Source organism: Medicago sativa, chromosome 1 (assembly GCF_051527215.1).
Source record: "Medicago sativa cultivar Bolivia chromosome 1, Bolivia_mono, whole genome shotgun sequence".
Taxonomy (NCBI): Eukaryota; Viridiplantae; Streptophyta; class Magnoliopsida; order Fabales; family Fabaceae; genus Medicago; species Medicago sativa.
The window spans coordinates 9,839,734-9,862,101 of record NC_140749.1 but is presented as its reverse complement, the minus strand read 5'-3'; the positions used below and the strand labels follow the sequence as shown (position 1 = coordinate 9,862,101).

The 22,368-nt window shown below is 34.0% G+C and overlaps 2 protein-coding genes and 1 long non-coding RNA gene across 6 annotated transcripts; 2 read left to right on the top strand and 1 right to left on the bottom strand.

Annotated features, from left to right (window-relative positions):
• The first annotated feature begins 1,592 nt into the window (after nucleotides 1–1,592).
• LOC146952471 (sister chromatid cohesion protein PDS5 homolog C-like) lies at nucleotides 1,593–11,350 on the top strand. Of its 4 annotated transcripts, none has more exons than XM_085702321.1 (14): nucleotides 1,593–1,773; nucleotides 4,568–4,771; nucleotides 4,870–5,051; nucleotides 5,745–5,871; nucleotides 5,986–6,159; nucleotides 6,278–6,325; nucleotides 6,427–7,389; nucleotides 7,506–7,613; nucleotides 7,848–7,921; nucleotides 8,835–8,886; nucleotides 9,556–9,642; nucleotides 9,723–9,766; nucleotides 10,293–10,364; nucleotides 10,440–11,350. In XM_085702321.1, exons 1-14 carry the CDS (start codon nucleotides 1,672–1,674, stop codon nucleotides 11,017–11,019), a joined length of 2,817 nt encoding a protein of 938 aa, XP_085558447.1. In that variant the 5' UTR covers nucleotides 1,593–1,671; the 3' UTR covers nucleotides 11,020–11,350. The 4 variants fall into 4 exon arrangements, with proteins under 4 accessions (XP_085558447.1, XP_085558437.1, XP_085558427.1 ...); XM_085702311.1 differs by having other exon boundaries at nucleotides 10,437–11,350; XM_085702301.1 differs by having other exon boundaries at nucleotides 5,986–6,183.
• A 2,896-nt stretch (nucleotides 11,351–14,246) lies between these two features.
• On the top strand, nucleotides 14,247–18,224 carry UBP22 (ubiquitin-specific protease 22). The gene is made up of 3 exons (XM_085702284.1): nucleotides 14,247–15,292; nucleotides 15,866–15,984; nucleotides 16,600–18,224. The coding sequence occupies exons 1-3, from the start codon at nucleotides 14,526–14,528 to the stop codon at nucleotides 17,376–17,378; spliced, it is 1,665 nt and encodes a 554-aa protein (XP_085558410.1). The 5' UTR covers nucleotides 14,247–14,525; the 3' UTR covers nucleotides 17,379–18,224.
• A 1,322-nt stretch (nucleotides 18,225–19,546) lies between these two features.
• On the bottom strand, nucleotides 19,547–20,562 carry LOC146952469 (uncharacterized). The gene is made up of 2 exons (XR_015006427.1): nucleotides 20,409–20,562; nucleotides 19,547–20,310 (listed from the first exon to the last, which is right to left on the bottom strand). It is a non-coding gene; the product is annotated as an uncharacterized LOC146952469 (long non-coding RNA).
• Between the last annotated feature and the right edge of the window lie 1,806 nt (nucleotides 20,563–22,368).

Below are 22,368 nucleotides of genomic sequence, written 5' to 3'. Positions count from 1 at the left end.
TATCATGTGAATGCACATTCCCACCTTTTTACAAGGGAATAAATTCATAGGAATAAGGGAAGTTACTTCATTCCTATGAACCTGGAGTATTTAGGAATATTTTTTTCTCAACCTCATAACAAACATGTGTATAATCATTCCATAGCCATGTATTCCTAGAAATGTCATTCTCAACCTTGAAACAAACACCCCCTTATATTTACAACAATTCCTTTCAAACAAACATCCCCTTGTATTTACAACAATTCCTTTCAAAGTGCACCATGCACGCAGATTAAATTATGATACTCTTCTATTCTCCCATGATTCTAATGCATTCGAACACTAAAAAAATATGTGTTTAACATTCTCTTTCATCCCAATGAGATTTTTTATGGACATAAATAAAGAAAAATGCTAAACATCTTAAAAGATTTATATCGCAAAACTTACAAATGGCAAGCGTTTTATTTTAATTGGTTTCCTTGTATGGTTATACAATTTTGACTTCTCAATATGGTTATGCGGACAAGGTTGTTACTCGTGAAGCTTTACGAACAAATCATTCGCAAGAAATAACACTACTCGTAAATAAAATAATCATACAAGTCTAAGCACATAGTCACCCAACCCACTCGATTTTCACCCTCAACATCACATTGAGATCACCCATCTCTTGCTAGGTTACAAACATACAACTCATTTTATTTTTCAACATTTTCAGATCAATGTGAACTAATTTACATAAGTGTCATTGCTATTCTTGTCGCTCCAATTGGAAACCTCGATGAAATTTGTGCAGGAGATATTTTACTTTGATTTTGTCAAAATCACAGTGACACATTATTAAAGCTCGAAAACCTTACTTTTACCTAAATCACAACGCCCGCATCGTAATTTTGTCAAACTAATCTAAACATGCACTCCTCTCAAAAAAAAATCTAAACACGCACTACTTAAATGTGTATCTAGAATCTTTTTCCTAATGGAAAATGGAACAAAGGTTACTAATGTTGGAATATTATTTTTGTTATAGGACAATGTACACTTCTTGTAGGTTCAAATGTAGCAACCTTACTTATTTTTGAGACCATTGTTCAAATAGTAATTAACTAGTTCAACTTCAACCATACTATTGCAGATCAACTTGACATTTTTTTATCATGGTTACGGAAAGACAAAATCAAATTTACAATCTCATAAGACCCATCCTTACCCTTTCAAGCAAAAATACTAACATAATCTATTTCAATTCACATTCTGTGGATTGCATTTTTCATCATATATCATATCATCATCATATGACAGTAATTCAAAAGTATAATAAATAAACTTTACTAAAACTATATGGTGAATAATCTAAAGTGACTAAAGTAAGAAAAGGTGTTACATCATGATCCATGTTATAAGCTAAACAAAAAGCCACGTGGACCCCACATCCAAATTTCGGATTTGAAACCCAAAATTTAACTCAAATTCACAAACCCCGCGAGATCCGATTTTCACTATGGAGCGCCCAAATGAAAAAACCATATAATAAAATAATAAAAAAAAAAATAAACAACCCAATAACCCTTGATATAAAAACATAGATAAATACATTATTTCATTTTAGTGTTGAAAATTTTCACAAAACAAAAAAACTTCACTCGAAGAAGAGAACAAGATCTGCGAAGAACGAAGGTTTCAACAATGGCTTCCATCGATAAGGAGCTTGAAGAGGAGCTTCTTGGTGCTGGTAACAAGCTTCTAGATCCTCCTTCTTCTGTGGATAATCTGCTTGATATCCTGATTGTAAGAACACTCTTAATCTTTCTCTCTTTCGATTTCTTCGTTAAATTCGTGGTTTCTATGATTTTCTTGAATTTTTTTGATTATTTTGTTTTGTTCCTTTGTTGCATGAAGTTTGTTAGGGTTTCTTTGAATCAATTTTGCATGTTGATGTTGATTTTGTGTTTGCCTGAATTTCGTTGATATTTGAGATTTTAGATTTGTTTTTAACGATTTGTTGATATTTGTGAACATTGTTAAGTATTTTTTAGGGTTGGAAATTTGAAAATAATTTTTGGAAAAAAAATCCTCAACTGTTTGATGTATATGATGATTTTTTAAAGTTTATTGGATTTTTAGGTTAAATTGAATCAAACTAGTTTGTTACAGAAACTGATTTGTGAATGAAACGAATTTTTTCAGTTTTGAGATTTGGAATTTGGATAGTGGATTTGTTAGGGTTACTTTCATGGTAGCTTCATTTCTTGAATATGCTGACTACCCAGGGTTGGATGTCGGCGTTGACTGAATAGGTTGTTTTCCAACAAGTGGGGAAAAAACTGATTTGTATGCTGATATGGAGTTCATTAAGTTTTTGAAAGTAAAATTAAACTAAGAATTAACGATTGGAAACTAACGGTATATCTTGGTATAGGATGTACTACTAGGTGTTTTTGGGAATAAAGAACGATAAAGGAATGTAGGACGACAAACAACTAGTTTATGTAAGGTAAATTAGCATGTGTTTGTTCCCGCGTCCACGACAGCCCTAGACGCGCGTTTTTTTGAGGCTACAAATGTTAGCTTCTCAAATTACTTATGTGTTTTTTGAGTCATGTGTTTTTGAGACACGTGCAAAAAGGGCTGTAAACACGTGGCTGCTGCAACCTACCCCACAACCAAACACGTGCTTAAACTAATAAGTTTTTTGAGACACGTGTAAAAAGAGCCGTAGGCACGTGGCTGCGGCAACCTACTACACAACCAAACATGTGCTTAAACTAAGAAATATAAAATATTAAATAATTGGGTTGGGATATAAAGAGCCTTTCATAGCCTGTTTAAATGAGTTATTTTTGTTATTGATTTCAAGTACTGTAAAATTTTAGGAATATAATTATTTTTACTCATTCTACCGAAACCGAATTATCTATTTATATGGAAAAACGTGGTACCAATTATATTCGTTAATCAATAGGATGTTGAATACATTTCTCGGAGCTGACAATTTGATATCTTTGAAGTAATGACGTAAAATTTCGCCTGTTGTAGTGGCGTGATATGTGAATTAGTTGCTTCACATAAAAGGAAAAACATTATGTTGCAATAACACGATCTCCGCACCTTTAAGGAGTTCGATCGCAGTATCGCACACATGTTCACAGTTTGCTGAGATCCCATGTTAGATCGCGATATTTGATTTATTCAATCCCAAGTAAATGATTTCCTGCCCCCACCCCACCCCCAAACTGTAATGGAGAGTCCGTCGACCTTTGCCTTTTCATATCCAACAATTTCCCGGCCAGTAAATTGCTGGTTCTCGACAGATCCAATCCTTTATTGCTTTCTGTAGCTCTGTTTCTGGAAAACCTACTTTGCAAAGTAGCGCAATGAAATGGAAGAGAATGGTAGACGCAAGTGCATTTGTGGCTACGTTGCTCTCTTTCCAAACACAAGTGCTGTGGCGGCACATTGTTTCCATGGGTGAGCATTGTGAGCTGCAGCGGCAAGAAGACACTGTTTTGTTCCGTATTCCTGGATTGGTGAGTCTGGGAAGTTAGGGTAGGCTTTTATTTGCAATTGGGATTCATTTTGATTTTGGACCATGTGCTCAGTCAATTAAAGCGTGGGCTCTTTTATGGTAAAGAGGCAAAAGCTCTAAAAAATGAAGGCTAAAACCAAGTTCATTAAAATAGGCCCATATGACCCATCTATTAGGCATATAATTTCCTGTAATTTCATTTCATTTTAATAAAAAAGATAGGATAATAACTGAAAAAATATATTAAATAACAATAATAATAATATCAGTGTCAGAAAAATGTATAATCACCACATATTAATATTACATAGATGATTGTTTTGCGCACACACGCACACACATATTTCATTTTGGTAGAATCTACGACCCTTGCAACCCCCCCTCTCGAAGTTAGGTAGGGTTTGAATTTCGACTACATTTCATGTATCAAATAGTCTCTTTGTACTAGTTTTTGTTGAAATTCTCCTTGATCCGTGTTATGTTGGAGGAAATCAGTGGTATGTTGGAGGAAATCAATAACTTTTTAATATTTACATAACAGTCTGCGTACCATTCATTAAATTGTTTGTGAATTCTGTTTCTTATTAATTTCTATTACCATAGTTACTTTAGTCTTGGATGTAAGGTTTGAATATTTTGTTACTTGTTCTTTTTGAGCTTTTATTTTCCCTGAGTTGTTAATTGTAAATTTGTTTTGGGGGTTAATTTTAACAAAAAAAATCGAAGAATCGAAAAACCTCGTTTAATTTTCGTCGGTGTTGTCCATCTCGGATTGCAGTAAATAGTGGTTTGTTCAAATACCGCCGTGCTATACCACCACTATTTGAAAGGTTTTTTACTAAATCACGAATCGTGGAACAATAGGGGTTTGTTCAAATTCCACTACGCGATAGCCGCTACTGAGTTTCCCTGTGAACCAGTCAATCTGTTGTAGTATAGCGTAGTATTAATTAATTTCAAATCATGGAGAAGTTATGTAGGTCTTATGACAATGGCAGTCCGAAACATTAATTACATGTGCTTGATATATCATTTTTTTTCTTCTTGGAACTGCAGCAAATTGAAAGCTGCCTATCAAGGATTGAACAATCACCTTCTGAATCTATGCTAAATGCACTGTCTCCATCATTGAAAGCATTAATTGCTGATAAACTTTTAAAGCATTCAGACGTCGACGTCAAAGTTGCTCTTGCCTCCTGCTTCAGTGAGATAACAAGAATCACTGCACCTGATGCTCCTTACGATGATGGTCAAATGAAGGTGCGCAAAATGATTTTGTGCTGTAAATTAATTGAATTCTATTATCGTGCTCTAAACATATTACATCTGTTGAGTTTTATGTTGTCATTTTCTTTCAGGAGGTCTTTAGGTTAATTGTATCTTCATTTGAAAATCTACATGATAAGTCAAGCCGATGGTACTCAAAGAGGACTTTAATCCTTGAAACAGTTGCAAAAGTCAGGTCATGTGTGGTAATGCTGGATCTTGAATGCGATGCCCTCATTTTGGAGATGTTTCAGCATTTCTTGAAGACAATAAGGTAGGGGCTGTACGCCGTTGTATACAATTCTGACTTTATAGTTTCTGAATGTTATTTTATTGCATTTCTTAGATTTTTCTCCGAACTTGATCCCACAAAATCGACTTGTACGGTGAGCATTGGCCAAGCTTTATAAACTCTGTTTAGGCTTATATCTCTAGGAGATGTGGAACTCGGGCATTTACTCAAATAGTAGTTTTTTAACCTCACACATGATACAATCTTAAGATGCTTGTATTGAGAAATTTGCTTTTGACTAAATGGAAGGGTTGATATTCCATTTAGTTCTGAATTTTAATGGCTGATATCATTATTGGTTCCAAGTATTAAAATTAAGATATCAATGTTTCTCCTGTTGTACGCTATCCTTTCTTTTGATGTATAACTGGATATGGGCTTTTATTGCACTTAGTCATTGTATTCTTTGCACGGGTGGAAAATATAAGATGAAACAGGCAGCTAACTTATTTCAACATTAATTAGATCTTTGATTCTGTGACACACTTCTTCACACTAATAGGCCAGATTAGGTGAAATGATTTTGTTTATGATTTGAATTTATCATGAGATTATTACTATTACTAGAAGCTGTAGTTCTAGTTGCAGTGTGTTTCTGGTTTCTTTACCTGGTTGGACTAGTTGGATGCAAAATGTGTGAACATGGTTCTAAGCATCTCTGTTTGAAACTTTCAGGGAACATCATGCAGAAAATGTTTTCTCGTCCATGGAAACTATAATGATCCTCTGTCTTGAAGAAAGTGAAGAAATATCTCATGAGTTACTCTCACCAATCTTAGATAGTGTAAAGAAAGACAATGAGGTTGGTGTTTGGAATTTTCGTTTCATTCTTGTTAATAGGTCGTGATTGTTAAACTGAAACATATTTCATTATGAATTTCTTATAATTGTCATGGCTGCTGTCATCATGATTCAGGAGGTTTTGCCAATTGCTCGAAAGTTGGGGGAAAGAGTCCTTGAAAGTTGTGCAACAAGGCTTAAACCCAATTTATTGCAAGCTGTGAATACCTTGGGTATTTCTTTGGATGATTATAGTGATGTTCTTGCCTCAATATGCAAAGAGACATCAGATAACTTGGCGCAAAATGATGTATGTGCTACTAGTGGTCATATGGTAAACTTCCGTGCTTTAATGTTCATGTATATTTGATTGGCTTGAAATTTTTTCTTTATGAGATAACTTATTATTTATTTTGTTTTTGGTCCAGGTACATGATCGCAAATCAGCAGAAGAGCCCGTGGAGGAGTCGGCACAGGTGTGTCTGTTCTTCCTATATGTTTTATTTTTCGTTTGCTTGTTCTGTTGTTTACCCTTCAGCTTTTGGGATAATGAAACATGTCAATTTTTCTTGATTAGGTGGATAGTGAGATTACAAAAGAAGCCACACCACCACAACAAGATAATGCTGCTGGAGAAAGATCTCCCAAGTCTGTCATGAGCAATGGCATTGCACAGGCTGGTGAAGATGATACTTTAGATGTTTCAAAGTCCCTTAAGAATCAAGATGGTACCGACTCTCCTGTTCTGTCCAAAGGTAATAATTTATCTGGTAATGATGAGCGCGATGATATGGACACTGAAAAAATCGACAGTGAAGATCCAAAGCTGGAAAGAAGTACCATCAAGAAGCAAGATGGTACTGACTCTCCTGTTCTGTCCAAAGGTAATAATTTATCTGGTAATGATGAGCGCGATGATATGGACACTGAAAAAATCGACAGTAAAGAACCAAAGCTGGAAAGAAGTACCCGGAGGAAAGGAAAGAAAGCTAGCTCTTCAAAGTCGACCAAACCTTCTAAGAAATCAAATGTTGTCAGTGAGAAGGAAGCTGAGAAAACAATTGACTCTAAAAGTTCCAAAAAAGAAGTTCCTATTTCTCTTAATGAGGATAGTGTTGTTGAAGCTACCGGAACTTCAGAGAATGACAAAGAGATTAAAGCTAAGATTTCATCATCTAAAGCAGGTGGCCTTGAATCTGACGCTGTTGGTTCTCCTTCCCCAAGTGAGAGCAATCACGATGAGAATCGTTCTAAGAAACGTGCACGAACAAAAAAGAACGATAGCTCTGCGAAAGAAGTGGCTGCAGAAGATATTTCGAAAAAGGTGTCTGAAGGAACATCGGATTCTAAAGTAAAACCAGCAAGGCCATCGGCAAAAAAAGGACCCATTCGTAGCTCTGATGTGAAAACTGTTGTACACGCAGTTATGGCTGATGTTGGGCCATCTTCGCTGAAGCCGGAGGACAAGAAAAAGAAGACACATGTGAAAGGTAGCTCAGAAAAGGGTCTAGCAAAATCTTCTGCTGAAGATGAGGATAAGGTACTTTTGATCTCACTATTCCTAACATTTCTTTACTAATGTTCATTCATATCACCAACATGGTATATTTTTTTTGTCCAAAATTAAGTCATTGACTAATTTTGCAAATGCTTTAGGTAATGGTATCTTCACTTAAGTCAGCTACGAAAACAACCAAAGATGAACATTCAGAGGAGACTCCTAAGACAACTCTGAAGAGGAAGCGCACTCCAGGAAAAGAAAAAGTGTGAACCCTGTTCTGTTAATTTAAAATTTGGATGATAAAACTTCATGATGCTTTGTCCTTTTGGAACTGTTCTTTTTGCAGCTATATGGTTTACGTGCTGAACTTTTGCAATGTGATCAAATATATTTTGCGAGAATTTTTTAATGCAAATACTGATTTATTGAAATAATACTGATCAATTGTTTAATTATTTTTCTTAGTTTGATTGTTGATCATCTGACTGTTGTCCCAGGGGTCTGATATCAAGAAAAATGAGCAAAGTCTTGTTGGAAAACGAGTGAAAGTTTGGTGGCCAGATGATAATATGTAAGTACATGGTCCGAGATCTCTTCTCTTAATATTTCTCATCCTCTTCTCTCTCTAAATGATTTTCTGTCTCCTAGACCCATGGCATTCAGTGTTCCTTTCATTTTAACTGGCACCACTCCATTCTTTCATGTGCATACTGACCTCACTGAAGTTCACTCAATGTAGTTAGAATGTGCACACCCATTACACTTGTTTGCTGTTGCATAGGGTTATATGGCCCACCTGATTTGGCTGATTCCAAGTAGTTCTCCCCTGTTTTGGGAGATAGTAAGCAATGTACACCTATTTTGCAGTGTTTTTAGGAAGCTCCTAGTGGCTCACATTTCTTTGGCATAGCTGCCTGTTCTGTTTTTGCCTCTGCACTTCAGTTTCAGTCTCTATTTCCGGCATTTTGGGCCAAGCTAAGGCTGGATGAATGATGATTTTGTCCCTAGCTTAGCTTTGGCTTTTAGGTGTTAATGATAAATATAGTTGTGTGGACTCATATTGTTCTGAGCATCTAATTGTAAACTTGTCTACTATCTTTGTTGTCGCAACTAGCAATTGCTTCATGTGTGCTATACAGTTAGGTTCAATGCTTTGAGCTCACAATTTTTTTCTTGGCTTAATATGTTCGTCTCTTGTTTTAACTACTACTTATATAAGCTGCTAAATCCTTATTGTAGTGAGACCATGTTATATTAAATAAACTGTGACTATATTGCTCTCATTAAAATTTGCTGTATAAAAGCTCTAATGAAATGCTAGGGCTAGGGAGAGATATACTTACATTTAATTAATAAACTAGAGTTTAAGTAATAAATTAGAGATATACTTACATTAAAATATGCATATTCCATCTTGATGTTGTTAACTTATTCACCATGGTAAAATTGCGGTATAATATATCTGGCAACACAATCTTCTGCAGGTTTTATAAAGGTGTTGTTGATTCTTTTGATTCCTCCACTAAGAAGCACAAGGTGATTTGGGAGCTATATTACCTTCACTTTACCCTGTTGTCTCCTTCCAATTTATTTCAGTAAAACTTTCCTACTTCTGTTTTGTTATATAGATTTACCCATTTGAAAAGTAAGCTGTTCAAATTTGTCTACTGTTGCAGTCTTCAGTTAGCTCTGTTTATTTTGCAAAAATATTTTCTATTTCACATGTGTTATTCACTTTTAATTGCAAAATAATAATTTCAGAGTCTGATCGGTTTTGTTGGAAAACAGTTAGTTTTAATTACAATAATGTCATCTCATTGGTTTGTTTTCACTTCAATTTTTTTTCAATTTTTCCTTGGAAAAAACTATGAAAACAGGAAGACCAATAATGACCTTGTTTTCACTGTCTTGTTTTCAAAATTGTTTAGAAAACAGAAAACGGGCTTATAATTTATATTTACAAGGGATAGAAATAAAGAGTTCTCTTAAAACAAAAACAGGCCTTTATTCTTATTGATAATACAAAGGCAACTCTTTTTTTTGGGCAATTAAAGATGAGATGAGATTAAGAAATGGAAACAAAAAACATTTTTCAAATTAAATAGGTCATTCATTTCTAAATTAAAGTATTATTTTTAAATGGTCAAATAATATAATCCGCCTTTTCTTGCATCTGACAGTTGTCTACTTGTCCCTCTGTTTTAGGTCTTATATGATGACGGTGACGAGGAAATATTGAATTTCAAAGAGGAGAAATATGAAATTGTTGAAGTTGATGCTGATCCAGATGTGGTGGGTTTCTCTCCCTTCAATTTCACATGTTAAAACTTTTTCCATGTCTATAATAATAATTGCAATTTTTCTCTTAACAGGAAGAAGGAAGTCATCGAGCAAGCCCTGAACCTTCTGCTGATATGTATGTTCCGTTGTTTTTGTTTACTTAAGATGTCTTTTCTGTTGTATTGTTAGAAAAACCATCTTTAAATTATTTTGCATCAATGTTCGTAGTTGGTGGCATTTCCCTCTTGTGGTCATAGTTGCAGCCCTTGTCTGATATCTGCGTAGCTTGTTTATTTTATTGTTTATGTCTGTTAGCACATTGTTTTGATGTATTCCTAATTTGGTGGAATTCTGCCTTGATTTGTGCCACTAAAAGCTCAAACTACAATGTTTACAGAAATCTTGGTCTGAATGATGATTTGCCCATGCCTTGTGTTGAATTGAAAAATAAGAGTCTTCATGTGATTTATTCTGTGGCATTTTTCTGAACTAGTCTTTTAAAATGATCTCATTTTGCCTGACCAATTGGTGGCTGCATTTGGTGATTGTGTTTTCTAGCTGAGCTTTTGCCTTTAGTTTTTGGGTTTGCCCATTTTCTAGCTGAGCTTTTTGCCTTTAGTTTTTGGGTTTGCCCATTCACTTGTTTTTATGATTATATTTAGGCCGCTAAAAAAGAAAGGGAAAACAAATGCTGGTGAATCAAAAAAGGAAGTAAAGAAGGAATCTTCTAAAAGGTTAGTGAATGTTGTTGATTAAGGTTTTTTTTTATTCTTCTTTTGAGTTATTAACCTTTTACTTTGGTTTAGCAGTGGAGGAGCAACATCGAGTAAATCAAAGACACCATCTGCAAAGTCTACCCAAAAGTCCAAGATTGTTGGCAAATCTGATGGTGAAGTTAGTAAAAAATCTAAGGATTCTGCACAAAAAACTGGTGGTAAATCTGAGGATCGTTCTGTGAAAAGCGGTGGTAAATCTGAGGATCGTTCTGTGAAAAGTGGTGGTAAGTCTGAGGATCGATCTGTGAAAAGTGGCAGCAAATCTGTTGATTCTGCACAAAAAAACAATTCCAAGAAGACTGATGGTTCCAAAACAAAGAAATCCAAAGATGATGATGTTGAAACACCAAAGCCTGCTGCTGCCAAGTCTAAGCAAGAAACTCTGAAAAGTGGAAAATCCAAGCAAGGAACACCTAAGATTGCATCTTCCTCCAAGACAAAATCCACCAAGAGTACTGCCAAGGTGAAATTTAATTTGCTGCAGGAAGAAGATTCTGAAAATGAGAACTCTGATGATTCATCAAAAGAGGTTGAAGTCGCAAAGGTTAAGACACCAAGTTCTTCAAAGGCCGGAAGCGAGGTCAAGAGTGGAAAGAAGCGATCAAGAAACTAGAAGTGGATGTCTACTCTGCTGCATTCCCATCGTTTGCTCATCAACATTTTGGACATCCCTTTCTTTATTTAGTCAGTGCCCTCTATTTATAAGTGTGTTAATCTCCTAATTATTTGTAGCAGTATCTGTAGAAGTGTAGCTTAGTTCAGTGGCACTGTAGTGCTAGTTTGTACTGTTCAATTGCCCCTTCCCCTCCCCTCCCCTGCCCTCCCAATTATAATAGGTAGAGTTTATTTAATGGTGATAAAAGAAAATGTTTAGTTAGTAACCTTGTTGGAAAATGTTTTGGCACATCAGATAATGATAGGATGATAAAACTTAAACCATCAAATTGAGTTGTGTTGAAAGTGCATGTTGCATGACTGTTGAAGGAGCTATCATAGGCCACGGGTTGAGATCCTCTCGATATTTTTACATAATATGGAAATGTCAATTGCTTTTTAAAATTAAAGACAAACTTTGGTACTGGAACAAATAGAAAAGGTAAAAAATGAGAGGATCTTAACTCGTTAAGTTTAAAAAAAAATCCCTGTTTGAAGACTTGTTTTTATCAGTTAATGTGAATCATACCCTAATACGTTTCTAGAAAATTAACTTTAATGTTTTTGAAAAAAAATTAAAACGTCTATTTTATTTTATGAAACTTTTTTTTTTTTTTTTTGCTCTCCAGTATGAACCGTGTATGATGTGTGCGCTTGAGTGACTTTTGGTCAAGACAGTTCATGATGGCCCCTTTGTAAGCATCTATGACCAGGGATGGGAATAGGCTAGGCCGCGCTAGGCTTTGCAAGGCCTAAGCCTGACCTGCCATATTTTCTTAAAGCCTAAGCCTGGCATGCGGCCTGTCATAGGCATACTTTTTAGGCCTGAGCCTGGTCTTTTGAAAGCCTGATACGGCCTGTTAGCCTATTTAAAAGCCTATATCCTATGAACATCTTTAAATAAGCAATATGATCTAAGTTTAAATGGACTAGCGAACTAATAGTTCAATTAAATTAAACTCTCTTTACATGATCAACACGAGGTTTTAGGGAATTCGACTATATATTGTATCATATTTCTATTCTAGTTTATAATAATACATTTATATATGCAAAAAATTAATGTATACTAATAAAACTTAAACTATTGAAAAAGTTTACAAATTTATATTTTAATTAAAAGTACAAAATATAATATAATAATAAATAATATTATTCATATTACTTAAATAGGCCGGCCTAATAGGCTTTTTGAGAGGCATGTGACCTGGTCTTTTAAGTTAAATAAGCTTAAAAAAAAGCCTAGGCCTTCTCTATTTAAGAAAAAAGTCTGGCCTGACCTGAACTGTCGTAGGCCCCTGTAGGCCGACCTGACCTATTCTCATCCCTATCTATGACCAATGCATAATGTATAATGCAGGATATCTGTGTTTGGTAAATCCGTCGCATTTTTACTCTTTTTTTGTTGTTGATGTCAACACATTTTTACTCTAGTTTTACTAATATAAATATTCTTTCAAAAAAAAAAAAACTAATATAAATATTTAATATCTCAGATTTATGGTGTGTGTGATATATGGGCATTAATTAGCTTACATATTACTATTTTTTGTTGACAAACAAATATGACTAGTATGCTGTCATCCTTACTAACCAATAATACTTGATTAGAGATGTTTTAATTGAATGTCCTTTATGTAAATCATTAAAAAAAAGTTAGATACAAATAAGCACGTGTAGTAAAGCAATACATTAGTCTCTTCATCTAAAATATTTAGAAGATATAGAAAACCAAAAAGAAAAACATTGAAAAGATGAAAAATGAAGGTGGAGGCCAGAGAGATATACTAATATGGAAAGATGAAAAAGCAATAGGTTCGTTGTACTTAGATATTTGCCCCAAACATCAATTTACTATTTTGGAATGCCGTCAAAGACACAAGATTCATTTTTTGTGCTTCAAATCCAAATCCTTTCGGTATTATTGGGAAATAGTACACCACAAAAGATGAAGACTGGTAGGAAGGAACAGCAGTTAGGAGACAATGATGTCGTGCAAACTTACTCCAATAAACTATAGTAAGTACACTATCCACTAAGGTAGTACTACACATTATTAATGCTCTAATAAATATAGAATATTGTACTATTATGAAGCACCTATGGTCCTAAATAACAGCCCCATAGGCATAAAATTAGGGTATAATTATTTAACGCTTCAGTGCTTACTAAGACACCTAGATTTTTAATTTTGTTGGAGATTTAGATGTTAGAAAAAAGTGGGGTGTTAATAGATTTTTTGAAACAAAAATGATCCAAATACTAGAAGAAGTAAGAACAGCCAGCCAGCAGAGCAACATGACTAAAACCAACAAGCCTAGGAACTAGGAAGAAAAGACACGTAACTACACGTTGCTGACCATCATTCAACTGAGATCAGATTCCTCTAGAATTTATTTTTTTTTGACAAATTTCCTCTAGAATTTTATTCCCTATTTAATTTCTGATAATATTTTATTTTATTAATTTTTACTAGAAAAACACATTGCGCTAAAAAAGAATTCACATAATTCAATCATTTTGAAAAAATAACAAAATTGATTATTATATCAAAAGTTATAGAAAAACACATTAATGCTCCTCTGTTTCTAAATATAAACAAAATCGACTTTTTAGATTCATTCAATTAATGATTAATGATATATCTGGTCTATAATATAATATGAACCACATACATAATTAATTGAATGAATCTAAAAAATCAATTTTGCTTATATTTAAAAACGGAGGGAGTAACATTCTTATTAACTTATTTTTAATATTATAGTCAGACCTTAATACTTGATTAAATTGAAAGAAATCTTTTAACCTTCGTAATTTTTTTTAAAGGAAGTATTAACACCTGAAACATATACAACCGCTAGATTCAACTACCAAATGAATAATATCAACATTTTAAGTTAAGTTTTACGGACAAATTACATTCATACATTATTAGTAATACACATTACAAAACTTCACCATATTATTGTTAACTTTCTAATTATAATTTATAATAATAATTATATATGATCAAGATTCAAGACTAATGACTCAATGTTACCGAGTCGGTCTCATTTATCTCTTTTAATATTTTTTTATAAGTTTTCTTAATTAATAGAAAAAAGTGAAACTTCATACAATTTTCTTTAGGGTCTCCCCTCAAGACTTTGTTGTATATTGATTGATTATTTCTCAGAAAAAAGCAAGAAACATCTATTATTGTTTCAAGCATGCTTGTGCATTTTTTTTAATATAACTTTTTCTTATTATATCTATCTATATGAATCATGATCATCTTCAAAACCATATAATAACTAATCAAAAGTGAAAACCTTATTTCTTTCTGTCCTTTCAATTGTTCTTTGTTTTCTTGCTTTTTCATCTTTATTCAAAGAAAGACAATAACATCACTTTAAGGTTCTTCAACAATCATATTCTGTCTTTATTTTCAACCATTCAATTTGTGACAAAAATTTCACATTTATGATGTTTCAAAGAAACCCTTTACACACAAACCTTGAACCATGCAACCATCTTTCAGATTACAAGCTTAAACATGGTTTCAATGGCTACAAAGCCATTCAAAAGCTACTTGTAACTTCTCCAATTGGTAGAACTAGTTTGAAAAAACCAAATTTAAGAATACCCAGATGCAGTTTTTGTAATGGTTGTGAAAAGAGGGTTTTTTTATGTTTGATTTGTTCTTCATTCTGTTGTTTGGATCATACCCTTTTGCATATCCAAACTGAAAATGGTCATGATTTGTTTGTTGATGTAGAAAGGTGTGAACTTTACTGTGGGGTGTGTTGTGATCAAATTTATGACCCTGATTTTGATCAATTTGTAATGGCTAAACATTCAATGGTTTTGCCACAAGGTGTTGTTGGAAATGAGAGTATTGGTCAGAGGTTGATTAAGAGAAGAAGATTGGTTTCTGGGGTTGGATTGTATTTGCAAAATGAATCTAAGTTTAGATTTGAAACCAAAGATCTGAGGGGAAAATCTTGTTTTCCTGAGGGTTTGAGGGGCTTGAACAATTTGGGTAGTACTTGTTTTATGAATTCTGTGTTGCAAGCATTGCTACATGCACCTCCTTTCAGGGACTATTTCTTGAGTGGTGGACATAGTTTGGAAGATTGTAAGAGAAGAACGACGGAACGGTTGTGTTTGATTTGTGATATCAATGCTGTTTTTTCAGCTATGTATTCTGGTGATCGAAATCCCTATAGTCCTGCTCAGTTTCTCTACAGGTCTGCCATTGTTCTTTATGTCATTACATTTCCTTATAGCTTTTTGTCTCATGATATAGTGGCTAATATTTATCAAAGGGATCCAATCTACCTCTGTTGTGTTGTGTTTTAAATCATCATGATAAGAGAAATTGCTTCATTTGTGAAATTACTTAATTTTGAGTGATTCTGATTGCGATATTCAACGAGCTGGAGATGAATTGGTTTGAGTAAGTTTTGAAAACAGGAAAGTTGTTGCTTCATCGAGCGAATTGATTATCATGAAAATATGCCTTTTGGTATGACCGAAGTGACAAAATTAGCATTTTTTGATGAAGCTTTTGGTAACCAAGCACACTTGTTGTCGACTCTAGCTTGATGCTTTTCGTGAAAAGTTTGAAGTTGGTGATTTGTTTATATGAAATTGATGCTAGTTGGCCGGAACAACTTCAATTGAAACCCAACTTTTTTATGGCTTTGGATTTAAACCCAAAATTTGTATGGCTTTGGATTAGGACCTTACTATGTTGCTTTGCTTTGGAACTCGAATTCCTGTTTCTTTTAAATGGTGAAACTTTTTGTTTTTGTTTCAAGCTGGTGGCAGCATTCAGCAAATTTAGCGAGTTACGAACAGCAGGATGCTCACGAGTTTTTCATTTCGATGTTAAATGCAATCCATGAGAAAGAGGGCATAACAAAGAATGGAAGCAAAGGTATTGAGATTCTGATACTGGGTTTTTCTTCTGCAATTTTGTGGTCTCATATGCACTGCGGTACTGTCTATGTTATGATTTATGAAAGCTATAGCTGTTTACATAATGTTTTGGACATCTTAACAATTTTAACATTAAATATTCATTCTGAACTTTTTCATTGTTGTGAAAACATTGTTGATATGTCTTTTATATGTAAAATTAAGAAATGACTAACAAGAAGCGGTATTTTCACTCTTAAAATTTGGGTTGGGCCGAACTTAATCCTACAAAACCGACTTGTAAGGTGGGAGAAGCCTCCCACTTTTAAACTCATTTTAGGTCGTATCTAATCCAATGTGAGACTCTTACACTCAACCTCACACATCCAGCTCTGGAGTATAACTCACATAACCTGATAGCGGTTTACTTGATAGATCTTAAATAGGCTCTAATACAATTTTAAGTTGGGTCTAACTGAACCCTGCAAAACCAACCTGTATGGTGAGGGATGTCTCCCGCTTATAAACTCATTTTTAGGTTTATTCTTGTCCAACGTGGAATTTCTTAACATTCACATTACTCGGTTATTATGTTTTACTCAAATACATGATGCATAATTATTGCTTTATACAGGCAATGGTGGTGACTGTCAATGCATTGCTCATAGAGTGTTCTATGGACTATTGAGATCAGATGTTACCTGTATGGCCTGTGGATTCACCTCAACAACCTATGACCCTTTTTCGGACATTTCACTTAACCTCGATATCAATATGTCTTTGACTGAAAAAGGTAAAAAATTTACCAAACAGAATGCGGATGACAACATGTCGACACTTCTCGGTTGTTTGGATATGTTCACTCGGCAAGAGAAGCTAGGGTCAGATCAGAAACTTTACTGCCAAAATTGTAAGGAGAGGCAGAACTCATTGAAGCAAATGTCTATTAGTAAACTCCCTTTGGTACTTACTTTGCATGTAAAACGATTTGAGCATTCTTTCGTTAAGAAGTTATCGAGAAAGATTGACCGCTACCTACAATTTCCATTCTCCTTGGACATGACTCCATATTTGTCCTCTTCTATCCTCAGAGCCAGATATGGAAATCGAATTTTTAATTTTGGAGGCGATGAATCAGATACATTTTCCAAGTTCGAGATTTTCGCAGTGGTGACACATTCGGGGACGCTCGAGTCTGGCCATTATGTTACTTTTGTACGATTAAGGAAGCAATGGTATCGATGTGATGATGCTTGGATAACTAAGGTCGATGAGGCAACAGTAAGAGCTTCGCAATGTTATATGATCTTCTATGTTCAGAAGACTTTGTTCAATAAAGCAAATGAAGATTTGAGCCACCTTCCAAATTCACCTGGAAGAGAGATTTTGATTCCTATCGCTGGTTGTTGCTAGAGAGGATATTAAAGAGAGTACATGACATCAAAACCGAAGAGATCCCCTGAAGCCAATGCTCAGCGAGAGAACCCTCTCTCTTTGATTCTCTCGCTTGGCTTGGGAGAATCACAGTTTGTAGTTGACAATATCTATTTTCAGCGAATACTGATAAATTCAAACTGCGACAAGGTGGATGTGGAAACGAAAAACGAGGTTGCTAATTGTGGATATATATATATATATATATATATATATATATGCATGTGGATATGTCGACTGCAGTTTGAAATGGAGATTGATGAGTCAGAAGCAACTTGAACTCTTCAACAACTTCATACAATTATGCATAATGAAATTCTTTAAATGCAGTTTAGTCATGTACATAACTCATTTCAACTAGAATAATAAGAGTTGTTCAATAACCATTCTTTTTTCTCTACCAAGAGAATAACATGGAGAAAAAAGAAAAATCAAGGGACAAGAAAGGGGTTATGTGGATGGTTGTTTCTATTTTTTGTGTGAAGGACCTTTGTATTATTCATGACTCTTTTACCTTGAGAATGTGGATTTGAAAAAAGAGGTTGCTTCATTGGTGCATAACAAACAAACAAGGGTATTGTTGAAGACATGTTTGTTCATTTAAAGCGGATGTGAGGAATGTTATGGATCTAACTTAAAGGTATGGTTGTTTGAAAATTACTGTTGGTGCTGTTGGTGCAGCTATTTGATTAATATGTCGTATTGAAGTTGAAGAAATTTGTTCATTGATAATAGGATGCTTATAGTTTACACATATATTAAGAAAAATGGTTTATTTCATTTAATTTTCTTATGTAATCAAAATACTAATTGTGTTTTACAAAATGTCCTCGTGAGCTTAGCTCAGTTGGTAGGGACAGTGCATAAAATATGCAAGGTCCGGGGTTCGAATCCCGGCCACCACAAACGGGAAACGGGGTTCGAACCCCGGCCACCACAAAAAAAAAAGTGTTTTATACACCATTTTTTTTTGTTTAATTTTGTATGGAAACTTTATTTATTTTGGAACATGCCCCTTTGTACCATGATGGGGTTTCAGGCTCTTATATTTCCTTCTGATAAGGATGAAGAAATGAAAAAACATCCATTAATCAAAATAAATAGGGCTAGACTGAGCAGCAGACGAGTTCAGTCGATTTTCGGTGCAAAAAATCTATGATCAACTAAAGCATGGAATGTTACAAATGGTATTAGAGCATGATGTGGTTGGGTGATGAATCAAGCGGAAGTTGGTGGGCATGTGACATATGATATTGACGAGGGTAGGGAGTAATTGTCGGTGCATAATGCATGTTGAGTGAGCACATTTCTAGGGAAATAGACAAATGGCGACATAAAAGTATTTTGGGATGTTACAAAGTCCCACATAAACTTGTCAATTTTTTTACCCAACTAGTTTCTTTTTGTTGCTTTGTTAGGACTAAATTTGGTATTTTCGTATTTTGTGATAGATTTAAAAGTTTTTTTTTTTTTTTTGCAATATTAAATTTAGCTTTCAAATGAACTCCATCTACCTTCACTAATAGCATCAAATTCAAAATACATAACATATACTTAACACTATGGTGCCAATAAGGTGTGACTTAGTGATAAGAGTTTCATATTGTAATCTCAAGAGACAAATTTCACATTCTTTTAGGAACAATTATAAAATGATTATCAATGCCATTTTAATTAATAATTTTTCATTTTTCAATAATTTAAAAATGGAAAATGATAATTGTTGCTTCCGGTGTAATGAAATTATATAGTAGTTATTGCATTGAAATTGTGTAGTAAATCCATAAAAAATAAAAAGTTTCATTTTTTTATAGTAACTTTTTATCCTTAACCAATATCTCGAAGACACCGGTTGGCATGACCTTTAAAAAAAATATAAATATCAATTGCAGCAATAAATTCAAAAGACATTTATATACCGACAATTAGAACTTGAAAATCCAAAATAGTACTCCCTCCGGTCACTATTATAAGCAAATTTTGATTTTTTAGGTTCATTCAATAAATGATGTATGTGGTCTATATTATAGACCACATACATCATTTATTGAATGAATCTAAAAAGTAGAAATTTGCTTATAATAGTGACCAGAGGGAGTATGATACGACAAAAATAGAACTTTTTTTTTTTTCCCTAATAGATAAGCTTGTCCCTTATTAATTTTCTTATACAATTTCTCACGTATTGTCAGACAACTAGCGTCGTTAATGTCATGTAAAGTAACTAAACAGTCCACATTATCGTTTTAAAGACGGTTGAGTGATGGATATTAATCTCTTTATCCCATTTTAAATAACTTATTTTAAAAATGTGCACTATTTACATAAGGGTTAAATATGTGATTCATCCTTGCAAATAGAGGTCGCTTAAAATTTCGTCCCTGAAATCGTAAATCCTTTTTTTTTGCCATTGCAAAGTTTAATCAGTTAAAATTTCGTCATTTGACCCAGTTAATGACTGTCATGTCACTAATCTGATGAGGTGGCACGGCTAATTGATTCATATGCACGCGAAAGGACAAAAATACCCCTAGACTTCTTCTTCTTCACACATCCCCTTCTTCCTTCCTCTTCTTCTTCGCTGTTCCATTCAAAGGAACCCACCACCACCAACAAACACAACAACCACCCTTTTCTTCCTTCTCTCTACCGTACCCAGCACCAACAAGCAATTCCTTCTTCAAGCTTCACATTTTTTTTGGAAAATTTTATTTTCCCTTCTTTGAAGGGAACCAACCTCAAACCAGAAAAGCTTCGAACAGAACCGCACAACCTCAAACCAGACACGCCGAAAAGCTTCGATATTCCAGAAATCAAAGGAAAAACGAAACCACAAGCAGAAAACGAGTGGATCTAGAAAAAGGGTCGACGGCGGAGTTTCGTCGGAACACGGCAGAGCCGGAGCCAACAGCTTCGAAAAACCACAAAACAGCTGAATCAATAGGGAGAACCAAACCCACTAGCAGAGAACAATTAGAATCGAAAAGAAAAACGGAAAAAAAACGTTACCGGAGCTTCGTCGGAGCAAAGCTAAGTCACCGGAACATGGATTCCACGTGTAAGGGTCCTTGTGTGCGTTGTTTTTGCTGTCACCGATGAACTTTCACCACAAGAACAAACACGTTCTGCAGAAGAAGAAATGAAGAGGAGGAAGAAAGAGTTCGCGGCGAAAGGGAAGAGAAGGAGTGGGTTTTGAAGAAGATGAACATAAGGGCATTTTCGTCATTTTCCCTTGGTCTCAGATGAAGAGGGGCAATTTTGTCCATTCCCGTGCCCATTTGCTGAGTCACACAAGTGAAAAACGGATTAACAGTGCCACGTCAGTAATCACATGACATGGCAGTCATTAACTGGGTCAAGGGACGAATTTTTAACTGATTAAACTATGCAGGGGCAAAAAGGATTAGCGATTACAGGGACGAAATTTTAAACGACCCCTATTTACAGGGACGAATCACATATTAAACCCTTTACCTAATATGTTTTGACTATATTATAATGAGACATCATTCTTAAATACTCATTCCATTTTTTTGCTTTTGATGTTTTAGAACTTCAACTATATTCCAAAACTTTTGATGTTAATTTATTTGGAGAGGTAGAGTTTTTACAAAACTACATTCTTTTAAAAATATATTCCAAAACTACATTCTTTTGATGTTTTAGAACTTCAACTATATTCCAAAACTTCTACATATCTTTTATATCTTTAGTTTAGTAACGAATTTAAATTTTATACACTACTAGGGTAGAGTTTTTTTGGAGGGCTACTGGTGTAATGACTAATGTGTTTTTTTTTTTTTTACAATCGACTAATGTGTTGTTATATTGTCATTCAATCATATCCACTAAATCAATAAAAATATTTAATTTTTATGATAATCACTTCTAAAATTACACATACGATTAGTTGTGATATTATAACGGTTTAAAACTTTTATACTTGCCTCTACATAAAGAAAAAAAAACGTTTATACTTATATTTTGTTGAGAGGAACTTTTATACTTACATGATCATTGTTAATAACCTTTAGGTTTATTTATCGACGTCCTTGTATGTTAGTTTTCTCTCATTTTCATTCTCATCTATCTCGATCGGAGCCCCACCTTCAAAAAATTGCCGGTCACGTAATTTCTCCATCAAACACAAAGGTCACATTTTCACAACCCAAACAAAAAAACATATATTTTTATTTTAAGAAACATATAACAAGAGGTTATTTTTACAAAGGAATATAAGCAAAGTTGAAGATGAAAAGGCAATATGTAGATCATTCACCAAAGGTAATATGTAGATCATTCACCATATGATCAGTAGATAGAAGAAACCAAGGAATACCTCACTTGAAAAGATTTACAATAATGTTGTCGGAAGACAAATATTTACATGTGAACAAAATATATACATTGTTTAAATGTCGAGAATTATTTTGTAACACAAACATAAGATTGTGCAATAACCAAATTCATTATTTTATTAACCACAAAAAAGTATGTTATTAGTATTTTTTTTTAACATATGTCCGATTAACCATAACTACTTCATTAACCACGACAATGTAAGTTATAAACGATTTATTTTACATTTCTTAAAAACACAATTTATTTTACACAATTTTAAAATGACAAAGATACGTAGATTTATGTAAAATAGATGACTAATATCTTGCATTATTTTGATTAATGGATTAATCAAAATGATTAGTTATATATGTGTGTATATATATATATATAGAGGACATATATAATGAGAATGGTATTTTTATGTGAGAATGTGAGAATGAATTTTCATCCTTTGGATTAACATTTAATGGTTGAGATTAAAATGTTCCATTAATAAAAATATGTGCCTCTCCTTTTCATATAACACGTCCGCCTCTTCTTCTTCCCTTCATCTTCTTCCAATCTAACAACCTTCCTTTTATTGTTTTTTTTTTTATAGATGAATACATCTCTTTTTCCCATTCAT